The sequence below is a fragment of the Corvus moneduloides genome, chromosome 13 (assembly GCF_009650955.1).
Source record: "Corvus moneduloides isolate bCorMon1 chromosome 13, bCorMon1.pri, whole genome shotgun sequence".
NCBI classification, from domain to species: domain Eukaryota; kingdom Metazoa; phylum Chordata; class Aves; order Passeriformes; family Corvidae; genus Corvus; species Corvus moneduloides.
The window spans coordinates 9,689,705-9,707,974 of record NC_045488.1 but is presented as its reverse complement, the minus strand read 5'-3'; the positions used below and the strand labels follow the sequence as shown (position 1 = coordinate 9,707,974).

Below are 18,270 nucleotides of genomic sequence, written 5' to 3'. Positions count from 1 at the left end.
GCAGGTGAGCAAACATTCTGAAGTCACACCCCTTTCCATACAGCTGGGAAGTGAGGGGCTCTGACTACTTAAAGACTACTTGGGACAGATCCTACCTGTCTCACTGAAGAGGAAGCACAGACCAGAAATACCATCAGGAAAGCACAGCCTTAAGCAGAAACATGTTCAGTGTTCATTTACAGCTGCTTTCCTAAGGTGGTCCTCTCCCACAGGGCCAAGCCTTGTAGCTGATGCAGGTGAAACAGGCTGGCAAGGGGACATTATATAAATGTCAGAGTGGGGTAGAGGCAGAAGAAATTTGCATTCTTAAGGAAGAGGCTGATAGCATCAATGCAGAACATTTGCCTGAAACTGCAAGAGGTGTTTTTCAGGAGTTATTTGAATACTCCTCACTGGAGTGTCTCTCATTTCACAAACCAAACACAACCAGAAAGGTGTGCACAGAGAGCGTTCCTGTTATTGAAGCCTCTGGTGCACTCTGGAATTGCAGCGTATTCAGACTTGTGCAAGACCAAGCTCAAAGATTCTTTTATCCTCAGACACACACAAAAAGCTTCCCCCACCAGCCAAGCCCTCAAGACAAAGGGAACCATTTACAGGTGTGGCTTTTCACAGTCCTGTCTTGATCCCTTTCCGGCACCTCCAAGCAGTTTACAGCTGTGTGCAAGCTGTCAGTGGCACCTCTGCAAAATCCCTCCTCAGGCCAGGATAAAAGACCACACATGATCTAGACTGACTCTCAGTAGAAATCCAGCAGCTCACAAGACACAGCTTTTCAAGCAGGTATATCGTTCAGTTCTACTCCAAAGAAAGTACGTATTCCTGAGGTTACTTCACATTCTCAGAACCTGAAGATTAGTGAGGACATTAGGGAAGATACAGCTCTGGAACAAAGAGGAGAAGTTCAGTACCCAAGCAGACCAGGGTATCCATTTATCCATTGTCTTGATGGTAGAAATGTAAGAGGAAAGACAATTTCTTTTTCTTTTTTCTTCTTTTCCAAAAGATTAACTGTGTCCATAATCTGCATTACTGACCAGAAAGGCTACTTCAGTGACACAGGAATGTACAGATGGAAAATACTGTGACTTTGGGAAGCCATAAACAGCCTCCACTTCCAAAAGTTCCTTAAGAATCACCTGGAACTAGGAAGAACTTAGGGTTTATGGTTTTCATGCAGCCCTGGCAATGAAAACCAGCTAAGATTCTTGGCATGGTTCTGGCTCAATGTCACATGTGAAAGGTGTGGAAGAAAAAGTAAAGACTGAATAACTGTGGTGGTACTTCTGAGCTTTTCTGATTCTCAGAGTCCTCAAGGATGGGACAAAGTCACTGGAAGTGCATTTCACTGGCAACCTGTGGATGATTCATGGGATGATACCAATCTACTGGAACACAGCAAAGCAGAACTCATGGCAAACTGGAACATCATCCATGGATCCATCCGCCAAAGAAACCCTCCCTTGTATCTGGGCACCTGAGGCTGTACTCTGCCTAAAGTGTTCCCCACATCCTGGTGACACAAGACTCTGGGGCACATTTGATGGCCATCACAAACTGAACAGGGTTTAACAGTGACCGGGAGCAACAGGATCATCACAGTGTTCTAGCTCAGAAACATTTGATCTCACTAACAGAAAAAATAAATTAGCTCTAGAGCAAACTCTGTTATAACGCTGGACATTTTTCCCCTCTCAAAACTGGTATATTTGCCAAGTAAAAATTTTCAGCAAATGTTTTTTATGTGGTGGGTAGAATTTTAAAAATATTACAAAATGAAAATGCTTTTTCAGAGTTATGACAGCTGCATGTGAAGTAAGCTCTCAGTATTATAAAGTGATCACAAAATTTTCTGTTCTGGATATAAAAAACCACCTACCAATCTTTGCTACAACACGCAGATATTTTTACTCAAAGTTATTTTCCACAGAAAAACTGTTAAGTTGGCAGATTGACTGCTAAAGCAAATCATTTCCATTCCAATCAAGTTACACAGGACTTGAGAAAAAGACTCATGTGAACTCAATATGAGCCATTTTATGCAACATCTTTGTTTGAACTGGGTCCCAAATAAGCAAGATAACCTTTACTTACTTGTTACTAAGAGATAAAGGCATATAAGTGTCTTTCAAGGAAATGAGAACAAAATCTCAGATGCTCAAGAACTTCATAATACTGAAGAAGATGGGTTTTTCCATTATTTATTTATAAGAGAATATCTGGGAATATGGATATGCCAGTACTCTATCTTTACCTCTGACATCACTTCTATAAATTGAAGCTGCAAATTTGGCACGTGACCTTTCACTACATCCATAGGAGAATTCTCCACTCCTGAGAAGTTTAAAAAAAAAACCCTGGAAGCTAAAAGAAGAAAATAGATTTTTAAAAAGTGAACTCTACAATAAATGCAGCAAGAAACTAAAACCATTATTGTCTGCAGACATAATTAACACAAGATACATTTCAACAGCAGCTGTCAAGCTTAAGTTGACAGCAGATTTAGTCAATCTGGTTACGTATGACTTCTTGATTGTGGTTGTAACTGAGAAGGTTCCTGTGCACCTGTCAGTAGTTAAAGAGTTCTTATGCCATAACTTACAGCAAGTGGAGCTCTGACAACTCAGGGTACCCCTCAGATTTAGCATTCTGGTGTTAACCAGGTATTTGAATTTCACTAGAGGTACTTAGAGATGTTCCCCTGTTCTTGTACAGTCACAACTCTCACTTGTATGACAAACCTTTCTAGAAGTGAGTGGGTACATGTATAACATCTTGGGTGTGATGTTCTGCAAGTAAGAGATAAGTGATGCATTTTGACTTTTTACATAAACTATTAATAAATGCAAGGAGGAAAACATTTTACTGCATTAAATATGTTCCCCAAGCTGCCATAACTGGGCACTTCTAGAGTCTGATACCCTATAGCAAGCACTGTAACCACTGCTTTATTTGCTTATTGAAGGAAGGAGTCTTAAATCTGAAGCTGCTGCTACTAAAGCCTGATTTTGGAAAAGAGGCCTGAAACAGCCTGATAATAAACTTATTTAGCCTGACTCAAAAAATTCCATGGAAATCAACATCTGACCTCTACGGTTTCTAAAAATAGTCATCTTTTTTCAACTGAGGAAGTTTCCTCCATTTAAAATCTTGCTTACCTGATGGAAACCACTCTTTAATATTTCATATCTTTGCTGCACATAGCCAAGGAATGGATAAAGAGTGGAAAGTCAATCCTGTGCTTTCAGCCTTGGAGAGCTGCAGCATTTTTTACTCATCAATTCAATTGCCTGATTTGATGTTCAAAGAACTTTTTCCCAGCTGCCACACTAAGTAGCCAGTGGGCAAACACCGAAAGGTCAACAGTTGCTTCTCTAATTCCATGCTATGAACACTTCCCAAGGGGAGTTAGGTGTGTTTGCAAAACTGACCTTCAGCCAGCACGACTTCCAATGGCACAGAAGGAATGTGACCAAAGTGGCTGAACTATCGTTTATTTTGCCTGTCTGTGACACGACACATTTCAGTGGGTGCCTGCCCCTCTATCAGAGCGCTAAATTTTGTTTAGGGGAGACAAAACATTATTGAAATGAAAAAGTGCTATAATACATTTTTACTGAAGACCAAAAAATACTGTGGATTTGATTTTTGGCAAGATCTCTAATTTGTTTTCAAAAGAAATTCTGATCATCATCCAAAATTAAGATAGACCCTAGCTATCAGTTTCCAAGATTTATTGCTTTCTTCATGTAACTGCTAGAAAATGAGTATTAAGATACACATGGCAATACAAACAATACAGTCTGTATTTGCTTCATTCTGATTGGCACCACAACCAGCAGCAAATATCCAGGTCCTGCAAATACTAAAGTTGAGAACTGAGCTGAGCTGCCTTTAGTACAATAGTTCAGATTTGGCAAACATAAAATGTTTTTAGAATGCTGTAATTCTAAAATGTGTACCTGTAGAGATGTGTAAATGTACCTGTAAATGTGTAAATGTGTACCTGTAGAGAAATACAAAAGCAGGAGCAGCATGCTACTACTGAAAACCACTAAAATAAAAAAGGCAAATATTACTGAAGTGGAAAGGGCACAGCAGTAAAAAGCTAAATGCCTGATAATAATTTATAAAACTTGACAATAACAGTGCAGCTAAAAAAATTACAACCTTTGTTCTTTCACAGCCACTTTTTCAGAAGAGTCAAAATTAAAAATTGCTTTTGAATAACTGAGAAACTAAAACCACAATACTATTTTTTATAACAAAGACACGATACTGCACTTACCCACTGGACTGGTACCAGCTCCATTTGGCACTGAGAGATCAGTTGTCCCCAGCATTCCACCTAATCAAAATAAGCCAGAGCATTAAACTCACTTGCCCCATTACAGTATTGTGTAATGCTGTATGTCAAAACTTAAGCTGTGAAAAGGCACTGAAACCACTGAGAACTCGTTACTTGGGAGGGTTTTTGTGGGCTCTGATACAAAACCGCCCAGGGGGTGTGGAAGGAAGGCGCAGCAGCAGCGAGAGCTCACCTGCGTTGCCGGTGCTGGGCGGTCTCTGTGGGGCCCCCGGGGACACGTTACGGTGCAGGGTGCTCTGGGGTGGGGACAGCATGGTCGTGTCCGTGAGCGAGGAGCTGGCAGCCAGGGATGGGGACACCAGGGAGCTCCCTGGGTTGCTGTAGGTTAAAGTGTTGGGATTGGACACTGGAACAGTCACCGACATGGAGAAGTTCTGGGCAGGCAAGCCAGGCTGCAGGAGAGAAGATGAGGAACAACAAGACAACGCCATTAGCATTAACTGTGTTTGCAGAAACAGCACATTATATAAATCCACAGTTACATCAGTTTGTTGGGTTTTATTAAAAGAAAGTTAATTCTGTTAGTTTTTAAACTCTATTAAACATACAATTTTAAAACATCCATTTGTGGTAAAGTACGGTGTTAAATTCTTTTACATCACATAATTACAGTTCCAAAGAATTATTCAAATTTCTCAAATATGTAACATTCAAACAGAAAAAACTGAAAATATTCATATGAATTCACAAGATCATAAATACAACAAATTTAACCGTTAATTTGGATTATTACAAAACAATGACAAGCTAAACATGTCTACAAATCAATGAATTGTTGCACCTTCAAAATGTAAGCATAAACATGCACATTACAAACAGTTATCACACAAAAAATAACAAGTTAGTAATAACATTTTCTAGTAATAACTTTGTCAAAATATTGCTACTAATCTCTAAGACTTTGTTTTTCAACAGACTAGAAAAATAAACAGAGCTTTAGAAAGTCACAAAGTTCAGTAATTTGAATTTAAACATTTCAGGTTCCACAAACCCCTGCTTGAATACCCACTCCATCTTTGCAAATCTCGTTTTTTAAATTCTAGTTTTTACAGCGCTATTTAAAATGCAACTGTTTTTCTGTAGTATGTGTGTTTGTTATTCAACAGCTTTTGAACCAAAAGCTGAGCTGCCTGCCATCTATGGTACTCATTTGGTCGTGACTAACTTCTTTGGCCTTTGTCTCATTCCTATCCTTTGACAGTGATGGGTTTCTGAAACAAAAGGGACTATTTTCTTTCACAACTCTCATAATTACTGGAAACAAAACCATGACAAGTACAATTTAAGGGTAAAAACCCAGTAGTATTTATTGACAGAACAGAGAGATGATAGTTGTGATTAAGAGGTCAAAGGCAAATGACCAACACACATGACCTAGCAAGTATACTTTAAAAAATGCAATTTCATCATGTGTAGCTTAAAAATCACTTAGAATGATACTTCTGCACGAAAAGTTAAATACAAGAAATGTAACAATAACTATACTAATTAGAAGAGCAGAATATACTCTCTACAAGAAACAAAATCTCTTACTAACGAGAGCCAACAACAATGCCCCTACTGACGCATTCTAAGAATAATCATCAATTTTTGGCACAGATGGGAAGGAAAGAGTAATGAAGTAGAACAAGGTAATGCTAGCAAATCATTCACAGTATCTAACCAATGACAAGCCCTACTGGCGCTTGTTTTCAGGGGAAACTACTTGAAACTTCTCAGTCTCTACCAAAACCAGGGTGTTTTTACACAGCATGCTGTCAAGCAGCTCAAACTAAACTGGAAATACCTGAAGCATGCTGAACACACTGCTAGGAGGTAACAGCTGGAACATTTTTTCTGTAGGTTTCTCAATACAGAACGAGTAAGTGACAGCCTCCCCCCACACCTTACAATAAAGGCTGCCTGCCCATCTATGGTGCTCATTTGGTTACGACCAAATTCTTCACGCTTTGCCTCATTCCTATCCTTTGACAGCAATCAGTGCAGGAGAACAAGAGAAACTGTGTTCTTATACAGCCCCAGAAGTACTGGAAACAGAAACATAATTGCTCAAATTTAAGTTACAAATACATAGCTGTACCGCTAAAAAATAACGTTGCCTTCTTTATTTACACTGATGTCCACACAGACATTTAGGCTCTTCACCAAAAACCCATTTAGCTGTAACATACTGAGAGATGAGACCTGAAGATGTCTCAACACAAAAGTGTTGGATACCAAAATCTTCAAAACAAAGCAAAACCCAAAAGATTTCGGCTTTATTCAAGCGTAAGGTGCTAACAGAAGTGATGCTGGGTGTCATGACTGTCAGTTTGCTGTTCAGTCCCCAGAGGAGGTTATCTCTTATGCTCTGAATGATGAAATGATTTCCAGTATCAGCAAGTCATTTGGACACACTACTCAAGTGCCCCAGGGTCTGTGCAGATTAACTCACCCAGTCCATCTCTTTTAATTGCTACAAGATTTGCCATCTTAAAGTATTCAAAGGCTGTGGCAAAGCTCTGTATTAGTTTTCTTAGAAAATACTTAGTAATACTCAACGCTAACAGGGTTTTGTAGGTGGAAATTAAATGTCATCATGAACACCTCCACAAAAAACATGCAATATTTCCACTCCTTTTATCCCCAAACTGAAGTTCTGAAGCCAAGTGACTTATGGCTGCACACTGGATTGGCACTTGGGAGAAAATTTTCAAATATCTTTCAGTGTTCAAGGAAGTCTCTGTTAGAATTTCAGCAGGAGCAACAAGGAATCTTTTGAGGCCCTCATTGTGCAGCAGTCTTGGTTTTAAATATCTAAATAACTTTCTACATCCAGACTCCAGCAAAATAAATTCTACTGGTTAGATGACAAAATTAATCCAATTCTATTTGCCTGCTTGTCACATACTGTAAAGTCTTGATCAACAGACAGATGAAGACCTACAAGATGTAAATAAACGATCCTACATCCCACAACGAAAATCTATCTTGGCAAATATATTTTAGGTAGGATTAGGTAATGCAGTGAGCTCCCGAAATTTTTAAATGTTATCTTGTGTTCCAAAGGTAGGAAAAACTGTGAGTGCAAAACCAAATCTAGAGATAAATCTTCTGATTCTTTATGATAAAATGTATTTTAACAAGACCAAATATCAGAATCTCATTTTTCCTCAGAAATGTTTTTCCCTTCTCAAGCCATTACATCCTCTTGTCTGTGAAGTGGTTTTCAGTGGTAAGCAAACACCATGAAAATTCTCATGCATGTAAGAGAAGCACAAACCATACTTTAGTACTCACTGCGATTTTATGATTCCGCATCATATTATCAAACTCTTCATTAATTTTTTTATATTTTTCTTCTGTATGTGGCGTGAGCACATATGAAGTGTCAGGGTCCGGGCTGTCGCACCCTCTGTGTTCCTTCTTGTTCAGAGCCTAAATAATGAAGTTAATAAAAAGGATCAACAAATAAAAAGTAGAGATAAAATAAAAGTACTTACAGGGCCTCGCTTGAAAATAAAATCACTATCTTCATTTAGTTTGCTGAATCTGTCCTCCGATAGTGGACTGTGCTCAAAGTAATCGTCAGCATCAGGGCTCTCACAACCATTAAGGCCTTTCTTTCTTAAGGTCTGAAATACAATTGGAAAATTCACATACAAATCATACTAACTTGCCAAGAAGTTTTGTACACTACTGAATCATTCAGAGCCCCTGAACCTACATCAAACTTTCACAGACAAAACTCACTGTGCAACAGACAGGATCAGTCTTTCAAGATAGTGGCAAAGTACACAAAGAGAAAAGGTTCATCCAGGTGCCATCTCACAGGTAACTTCCCCCTACAACCACTTCATTTCCCCAGCATTCCAAGTACAATCATTTTTAGACGTTGGCTGATGGAATGAAGTCGCCTGACAAGGAACACTCAAGCCTGTGGCAAAGGAGTTCATGTATTCACCAGTAATTAAAAGCCAGTTTACTGGATCTTCAATGAATTCATTTTAGCATCCCAATTTTAATATTCACATATTAAAAAGCATACAGTTAGACAAACACAGTGGCTAAAATGTTTGATCCAATTAAACAACTGCAGGATATTAATATTTGCAACACTCGATCTCAGTAGTTGATAAAGGCAGGATCTTCCTGCACTTCTGTCATCCTGCATAATAACAAGAACTGCAAAAAAGAAATTACATAATCCCTCTCTAAAATTACTTAGTTTGCTAAATATAAGCTTTTTCAGAGTCCTTTAGACTAACTTTATGGAGCTACTTCCTGTTTTCTGATGGAGAGCTCACATCAACATCCCCTGGGGGAAAAAAAGCAAGCTGGTCTACAATTCAGGCATTAAAGAAAGGATGTGAAACTACAGGCCTCATGACCAAATTACAAGATATATTTGTATTTCTTGATTTTCTTTTTCACCCTATTACACAATCAGAAATTTTTCTTTGCAAGTTCTAATTTAAAACAAAACAGTATTTAAAACATTACCTGTGGAAAAATCTTTAATGTTCTAAAAAAAAGTTTCAAAAGGAAAGCAGATTTTAAACAGATAAACGTTATCAGTACATAATGCAGCAGTAGGACTATATAGGCATGACAGAGTTGTGTACTTCCTTTTTGTCAGAAATTATCAATATTCCATGAATTTTACATTAAAACTCCTAAAGATCAGAAATCTGCAAGCTGACGTTTCCAGCACCACTAAAAAAAATCCCATGTTTTTCCGTAGAAGGAATTTCCATAATGCACTGAAATTCTGACTTATAAAACAAAGTATTTTAGCTTATAGTATTCACCAGCATTTTTTTTACTGTCAACTGATTTTTAGTACAACAAAAAGTACACACAACTTCCTCACTATTCATACATATGCAAAATCCTGCTTATTTCTATTGCAGTTTTAAAGCAGGACTTGAAAATCCAATTCACTGCCTGAAATTCTTTAATATCACAGTTCACCATAAGCTGCAATTCCTTCTCAAGTTTCCTGGCTTGCTCCGTGTATCCCACACAGTATCTGGAACTCCCACAAAAATGTAATCACTAGATCAGCAGATGGGGAAAACAGGTGTAGACTCCTCCAGCACCTGTCACAGCTCCGATCCCGCTCCTCCAACCAATCAGCTGGACACGTATATGGACTTGGCCATACAAGGGCCGGCTGCTCTGTCTCTCAAGGTCGGAGCCTGTCATCCCTCTCCCAGCCCTTCCTAACAAGTCAGCCTGCCAGCCTGCTACACTTTGATATCAGCAGGGAAAATGTTAACACTGTATAAGCTGGATTACACTTAACCCCTGCAGCCCACGGCACTCTGGAAATAGAACCCAAATGCCTTTATGCAGCACTCGGCCTCAGCACGCAGTGCCCAGGACACGATTACAGAGCTGCACTGAGGCTCTGCAAAGAAAGGGCTTGCAAAACATGCACACACAGAGTCCAGCTCCTGTGATAAACATGCTGAAGGAACTGAAGTCTTGCAGCAAGGGAGTTTTGTTAGAGCTCCTTTCAATAGTCTAAAGCGATCCAGGGAAAGCTTTTAAGTGTAATGCTGCCAGTTCATCCCCCCAGAATGGTCTGAAAATTATCCTCCAAGTTAAACAAAAAGGAAGAGATTTAAATATAAAAATGCCTTCTTCCTCTCAGTGACTGCATGTCATTTTTGCTAACAATGGGGTTAACTCTGCTTTGACTCATGAGGAAGGAAAATGCCTCAGTATCTCCCATTTCAGGCTCTGGAAACCGTCACTCCAGATGGGGTTCCTGTCATTGTGGAGGGATTTAAGCCACAGTTCCCTGTCACAGATAATAAAGCTGGGTCCGACAGGCAGAGCTCTGCCTCCTTATCACCAAAACACCAAGTGCCACTTTGAGGACCTGACCATAAAAAGCCTGCAAACTTTTATCAGTGCCCAGTAACACAATAGTAAAACATTCCTGCTCCATGGCCGGGGCTGCCCACGGAATGCTGCGAGCTGTTCACACGGGCAGGCGAAGCCGACGCGAGCCAGCCCCGCCAGACACCGACACAGGCCCCTGCTCCAGGGAAAACAAGGAGGGACACGGCTACCGGGAATCTGGGAATCGCTCCGTGGGGATGCAGGAAACCCAACCTCCACAAACGAGGGCTGACTCCGCCCTTCAGATTCTCCAGTGCTAAAATTTGTTATTTCTCCAAATAATGTAAATAACTCGGCTCTCTGAGCTATTTCCAAGACATTATCACAGAGATCAAAATTTTATTAACTCTGAGGTTGTTCAGAGGAAAAAGTGCCAGTCGGTGATACCAAGTAATTTGGGTAACATGAAGAGAGTTTTATTTCTCTCCTGCGATACACAAGCTTGTTTAGAACAAAATCATGGTTTTTGCAGTGGAAACTAGTAAATATATGGCATAATTTTTTCTTACTACAGCAAGAGGGGAAAAGAACATTAAACTTCAGGTTTTGTTATTGGATGCTCACTGCAATTACCTTCTAGTGTGAAGTCTTGGTTTCCAGATCATGTAAGGGAGTGTGCAGCCCTCACAGTAAATCTGTGTTACTTTCCACTTCCTCTAAGACTCAGCCAAAATTACTGGAAATTGTTCCAACATGTTTGCCAATGCACTCTATTGTGCCCCAGTAACTAAGATTGTGCCCCACTAACTAAGCTGTAACTAACAGCTTTGATCTCAGACTGCACTAACTAACCGATGAGAGAAAAGTACTGGTTTTACTCAGAAAATAATGCTAAACATATACAAGGAACCAATGCAGGTGTGAAATCTTTTTTTAGAAGAATGAACACAAAGTCACTACACAAGTATTCCAGACAGCTCTGGTCATCCTGATATTGCAGAATGACCCAGGAGCTTTAAACTGCTTCTGTTCCACTATTAGTTTAGTACTGATTTATTTTAACTTGAATGGCAGAGCTTAGAAAACATTGTATGAGAACAGCTGGACCAGCTATGATGGGTTTAAACATTGCAGTCAAGCACATGGTACAAGAGCCCCAATATTTTCCTGAACTTCCCCACACATATGCAAAGTAGTTTTTAATTGCACTGCATTTTGCTAATTTAAGAAAAGAATCATGCCTTGGCAAGAAGCATCTAAGGAACAGAAGAAGGGCTTCTTGCAAAACAACAACAGAAAGGAATAATTGGCGTCTCTCTACAATTCAATATAAATTTTACTGAAACCGATGATACAGATACCAAAGAGTATAAAAAACACAATAAAGTCATTTATTGTTTGATCCTTGAGGAAGCAAAGATGATATTCAACCATCTCAGTGTAATTATCCTAGTACAAGCTTCCTTCCACAAAATCCAACAGAGACACATGAAATGCAGGAGCCTGAAGCCTGCTGAGCCCCCACAGCATGAGATCAAGTCACCTTCTCCAGGCTTGTTCCAGCCCTGCTGCAGAGCTGCTCCCACATGGCTCCCAGGGGCTCCAGACACTGCTCAAGGGCAGCTCTGGGAACGAGGAACTCTGAACCAATAAACACAGATGGGTCACTGCTTCCAGGGATGAAGTGACAACCCCCAACTGGCCTTCAGCCCATCAAGACCCTGGGCTTTATATCCCACTCCAAAAGGACATGTTGCTAATGATTAAAGAGCACAATCAGTGTGTTTTGTGCTCTGATCAGTGAATTTGGTTAAAAAGCCAAGACTTCTGATATTGTGATCCTGGGCTCCTTACCAGCCCTGGCAGAACTGTAAAGAACTTGATTATGTTCATTGTCACATCAGGAAATGGCATTTTTCTGCCTTAAAGCAAGAATGTAGGATGACCTCATGTGTAAAAAGTGTTATGAAGTGTAAAAAAGTGTCAGGTCACTCAGAACATTCAGTGTTGGGTTTCTTGTAATATTACACAAAAAGGAAATGGTTGTTGCTGTCAAAGCTACCATGTATCATGTTAACAGCTCTATTTTTGCACTTACTATTGGAGCTGGCCAGAGAGGATTTTTGTTGGTATTTCATCCCAAATCATTGGGAAAACCATGTCCAAATTTGACTAAGACTGAAATGAAAAGTGATTTGCCTTGGAAAAGGCAAACCTTTCACTTAAATCCTGTGGTTAGTGCTGCTTCTGCTCTTGCAATTAGAGCACAGAAAAGCTGCGAAGCAGCACAAATTTGGAGGAAGTATGTTTTAAATATCAGAATTTTTTTAAAGTGTAAATATTCCTCAGGCTTGAAGTAATGGAAAAGCCCTACTAGTACTGCTAAGTATTACTGCTGCTCTGGTAGGCACCTACACCATGCACGTCAAAAGGATAAACAATTAAAGTTTCCAGATGCTCTACAGATACCATGCAATAGTGGAGAGTATTTTTTTCTTACTAAAATGAAAAAAAATTCTCCTTGTCCATTCTTTAACTTATTCTTGCTGGGATTATATTCAGTTGTAGCAGGAACAAGTGGGTTGCCAATGTAGGGGCTGAGCACCACAGATAGCAAGGAGGCAGAAGGGCTGGCCCGGCCTCGCTAGCAGCAGCAAACCTCAGCCTCAGCCACCACTGATAATCACATCCTACATGAAAAGCCACACCTTTTTTTTCCTGACATAGTCACAGAATGAAGGACAAATAAAACAGCCACAGCACCAGATTCCCACCCGGTTTTCATTCTTAATACATAAAAGATCAGTGAGACAAAACAGGGCATATTCCTTCACTGCAGCTCAGCTCCCTCCCCGCAACAGGCAAAGACCACATGTATCACCATGGGCTGTACATGCAGCAAAATGTCCTGCTGAAAGCAAGACAACTGTTTTATTATTTGCTTCCTGATACATATTACTGCCAAGAAGTTGAGCCTAAAACCAGGCTGGTTTTCTCTTCTTTTGTAACACAAAATATTCCACTTTCATCAGCCTGAAAAACAGTAAAGTGTCTCATCCTTTAGATACGTTATGTCTCCCTTATTATGTATAAAATATATTCAAGTACCCGAGGAGTATTCTTAGTCACCAAAAGCTAATTTTAGTTTTTAAACTTCCTTCGGGTCAGTTTGGCTACAGAAGCACCATCATTCCTGCTTCTTTTCTCTAAATTAACAACACAGCTCTGCAGAGTCAGAGCTTGACCCTACAGTGCCAGGTACACGAATTTACCACTGTCTAAAATCTAAGCAGGAGTGAATCCCAAGTGCAGCATAAACATCAAAAGAGAACAGCCAAAGAAAAAACAGATAATTCAACTCAGTAGCGGTGGTTTTATCTGTTTAAGCTCATCAACATTATTTCTGTAGGCTGAAATTTCTTTTTCCACAGACAGATGTAGTGTATTGTTCTTTGTGATGTTTACAAACTTGACATATTTTCATCAGGCTCTCTTAATATTCTCAACTTCAACCACTGAAGCATCTGCAAATTTCCGTATGAAGCTGTTTTCCTGTCCTTTGAGTTGGGAGGCTACTTACATTTAGCCCTAATACTACTCCTTTCAGTATCCCTGACACATTTTCAATTACATTTTGCCACGCTATCAGTTCAAATTTCACGTTCTAATTATAGCCACAAACACATCCATCCCCAACCAGCTCAGGGAAGGAGTGGTGCCCAGCTTTCAAAACTTCCCTGAAATGCACAGGAGGCCAAATTAGATTATGACAGACATTTCCATGAGCTAAGCAACTTGGAGAGCTTAACTTCTTAAAGAACAAGACCTTCCCAGTCTTTCTGGCAGGTTCCCCAACTACAATACTGCATGCTAAAGAAAATCTGAACTATTGACATACTCTACTTTCAGCTTACTTAAATAATATTTTCCATACTTGTGCTCAGTTAGTAGTGATATTTAAAAAGTAAATAATTGACATTATGCAAAAATATATGGACATGAAAAATTCTGAGTGCAGTACTCAAAGTTTGCTACAGTTATTATATTTCTTGGCCAAATATTATAGTTTCCTATGGAAAAAAAAATGAAAAGGAGGTTTAGGATTAATTACTTATTCCAGGGTTTTACAAATAAAAAACTTATAACCCTGCCTCCCACTATCTATAAATACAAAGAAAAAGAAGAGCCATTTAAGCAATGCTGTGTGTTCAGTTTTAGGCAAAGGTATTCAGCATTTACAGATGGAAATTGTTCATGATTTGAAATTTTATCAGTGTCCCTGCTATAAACCACTCTAAGAAAAGACACCGTCTTGTTTCAAATGTTGGAGCACTTCCAGTATCTGGCAAATTTTAACATGTATCCCTGGCTTGCCAAACATGAAAGCTAGCTGTCAAATTCCTCCCAGATATGATAAAGATGGCACTCAGGATTCAAACTCTCATTTATATAAAATAACACATACAAAAGGTTTTTAGACTTGATATGGCATGAAGCTTAAATTCTAGCCTGAAGCATCTTTGCTGTGAAACATTATTTTAAGTAGATAACCACAAGCAATTACTAAAGAATTAGAACTTTATGGGCTATAAAATCCACTCTTCACTCCCAGAATATTACCCAGCTCTGGACTACAAGGTACGGCAAAGGCAGCTGCATGCTTGTATTTGTGATTTTAGAGAAACACTATCTGTGTACTGCGGACTTTGTAAAGCAGTTGCTGACCTACAAACAAGCCGGATTGCTTGGTCCTAAATGAACTCCTTGAGACTTAAAATGATTAGTAATCTCTTAGCAATGATAATGCTGTTTCCACAGTGACACCTTAGTCAAGCTTTCAAAGTCCGATATTTGATGCATTTGTCTTTGTTTCACTTTCTATCCAACTCAGTAGATTACTAAACTTTGTATCACTGAGTTTGCATATCACTGAGTTTTGTATCACAGGTTTGCATTTTACCTGTTTTATAGAAAAAACCATCAAATAGATTTTCCCATTAAAGACTACTAAAAGTGCCAGTTTAACTCGATCTTTCTCAATCTTTTTATTAAAAAACAAAGACAAAATAGACTGATATTCACCTTCAAGAAGCAAAAATTATTCCTTAGCACATAAATTAAATATATTTTATAGTCCTTTCTAAATTTGCAAACGAACAAAATTAATGGTAAAATGGAGCAAAACACACAGTTCTATGTTAGAACATTCAAAGAGATTTTTTTATGGTACATAAATGCTTTTTTCAGTCCTTACCCAAACAACAACATATAGATGTACAAACACAGCCTCCCAAATATAGATCTTCATGCACTTGCAATGGTTAAATCATAAATCAGCAGCAGCAGTAGCCAACTGAAGACCTCCTTTCAGCAACAGTGCACTGCAGATAAGCCATATGGAACATGAAAAGTTTCCAAGTGCAGCAATCCATCTGCATAATATCCTTCATAATCTTTTAGAAGTTCTTTAGGAAAAATATTATCTCCTACTCATAGTTTGCCAAGAAAAAAAATGGCTTAACTCCAATTAGAATTCATTTAATAAAAGGAATGGGATTCTTTAGGTCTACCTGCCCATGTGCTGTTGCAATTATAAATATTTCTTGTCCTGAATAGTTCTTTACAGCTTTAAAATTGGAAAGGATAACAGAACTATTTCAGTGTCTTGGTACTCAAGATAACTTAGTGGTACCAAAACACTAATTATAACACAAATTGCAACCATTCCCAAAGAAAATGTTTAGTAGATTCCATGGATTTATGCTCTTGTTAAAATACTACTCATATGTAAGATTAAGGGAACTGGCTACATCTCCCAGAACAAGCTCTAATACCTTTAATATTTCTATGGGACTGCCATCTTGTCTCACCAAAAAACACCCCAAAAATAAGCAAGTTGAATAAGACAACAGAAAGCAGGTATCTGAAAACACCAGCTGAGATCAGTGTGTACAAGAGGAGGCAGAGAGCCTCCCCAAAAATAAGGGAATAGGGTACAAGCAATTACATCTCTATTTTTACTGAACTGAAATAATGAAGATGTAGAACTTCGAGACAAAGCTCTAATGAAGTCACAATTCATGTTTCAAATACAGAACTTCTCAGCTGTGTGTCAATGGAATACACTTAATGTGTTTTTTTCCTGCACAGCCTCCCTTTAGTTCAAGTTATTCAAAAGCCAAAGCGCCTCTTTGAAGACTGTCCTGACTTAATGTGAAAAGGGGGTGGGAAATCAAAGGTAGGACTTGGAGAGGTAGAGAGAAAAGGCTGTACAGGAATCAGGGACAGTGAAATTGAGTAAGCTTTATTGTGTAATTCATGTCAACAATGGATGAAGACTGGCTCTGGAATGCTTGAGGTTTTTTTCTTTTTAAAAAGTTACTGTAATAAGCAAGTACTGAATTTTAAGTTATTTGCAGGAAAGAGCAGGGCTTTAAATGGTATCAGTTTATATAGAAGAGTGCTCAGTGGGACAATGTGTAACACCTTTGATCTAAAAAATCTTTACAACATTCCCAAAATATCTGAGAGATTTTAATAAAAATATATTATTCACTTCCTGCTGAAATTACCTAGTAAATATTTCAGGTAAAATATAAAATTTGAGTAAAAATTCACACTACTGCCAATTTAACTAACTTGCCTAGCATTCCATAGCCTACGCTGTGAATTACTGTGCTTCCATATGAAATGTCACATCACTGATATGACAGGAGTAAGATGTACTATCCCTGGGAAGTCACAGAATGCACTGGATGTGTACTCCTTTACAACTATTGTGAAGAACCATATGTCACATGTAGCGTGTCACGTCACAGAGCACATGAGAGTCACATGTTATGTGCTGCTAGGCTATTCAAAGGTCTGTACCACAAGAACTACCACCATCAATATTTTCTTCCTTCAGGTGCAGTTACTCCCCAAACCATTCCAGTAGCAATTACCACCTGAAGTGTTCAGGTCAGTGCTGAGTGTTACAGCCCCGATGGGCCACACCACCTGCAGTAAAACCCTGGCAATAAACAAACAACAGACTCCCTGAGCCTTCTGCTGCAGAAGCACCATCAGCTCAAGGCCCAAACATTAAGATTATTTAAAAGCCACATATTAAAAACTGTAAACATGGTGAGGTCCAAAAGGCAGGAAGCAGTGAAGCACTGGAGATGACCCTCCCCTCCTTTGGCCAGTTCATGCTGGAACAGTGGCTGAGGAACAGCGATGATCAAGAAGCAGCACTGCTGCTGTCCCTCCTGCAAGGTGGTTAATCCCTGGCAGAAGACACAACCAAACGCACGAGCCTGAAGTCAAAAGCTAGGATTACATTAAGCCTCCACTCACATCAAGCCTATCACAGAAAGAACAGTCCTTTATCTTCCTGTAGTTGCAGGAGATGCTTTGTTCTGGGTCTATTCTTTCCATGCACAGCTTGTGTAAAGTCACTCTCTCTTGATTAACAGATGCCACGGTCCTCGCTTTGAAATTGCAAAGTAAAAATACACTTTTCTGTCACTACAGAATTTCAAAAGCACCAAATTCTGCAGCAACACAAGGGCTGCAGAATACACGAGACCAGCACAGCTTGAAGAACTTGTTCATACAATAATTATGTCTTTGTGTGATTGCCTGCATGAACTCCAGCACTAACAAGCTATGAGCTGTTACAGATTTTCCTGGAGTCAGTTTTCAATCCTACTTAACACAACATCCCCAGAACAGCTAAACCCAGAATGAATCTTTGACAAGCGTTTCCCGAGCAGTGGGTGTGAGAACTGGACGTTGTGTGTCTGTCCTGGAAATATAAAAAAATAAAGACATTCTCCAAACACAGTGCAGAATCAGTTGGAAAAACACCACTTGCACAGCTGGGAAATAAAACCAAGTTTCAGACAGAGAAGAATCCAGTCCCTGCCTATTGTATGGCCGATTCTGTAGAGATTTTTGGTAGACAGAGCACACAGAATCTCTCTACTAGTATTTGACATGATTTTAGGATTCTGGCCCTCCCAGCAGCACAGCCTCCAGAGGAGCATCCGATCCAGTCTGAGATTGTAATGATGCACAGCCAAGTC

General features: G+C 39.3%; 1 protein-coding gene across 8 annotated transcripts in view; it reads right to left on the bottom strand.

Moving 5' to 3' along the window:
- MEF2A (myocyte enhancer factor 2A) overlaps positions 1 to 18,270 on the bottom strand; it is an 82,729-nt gene that overhangs the window by 19,037 nt on the left and 45,422 nt on the right. For 3 of the 8 annotated variants that reach the window (XM_032122470.1, XM_032122469.1, XM_032122473.1), the window contains 3 exons: positions 7,637 to 7,786; positions 4,542 to 4,761; positions 4,289 to 4,348 (listed from right to left, as the gene is read on the bottom strand). In XM_032122470.1, coding sequence (XP_031978361.1) covers positions 4,289 to 4,348; positions 4,542 to 4,761; positions 7,637 to 7,786 — 430 coding nt within the window. Of the gene's footprint in view, positions 1 to 4,288; positions 4,349 to 4,541; positions 4,762 to 7,636; positions 7,787 to 7,851; positions 7,984 to 18,270 lie in introns of all 8 variants that reach the window. The other 5 variants (XM_032122471.1, XM_032122474.1, XM_032122472.1 and 2 more) reach the window with 3 other exon arrangements.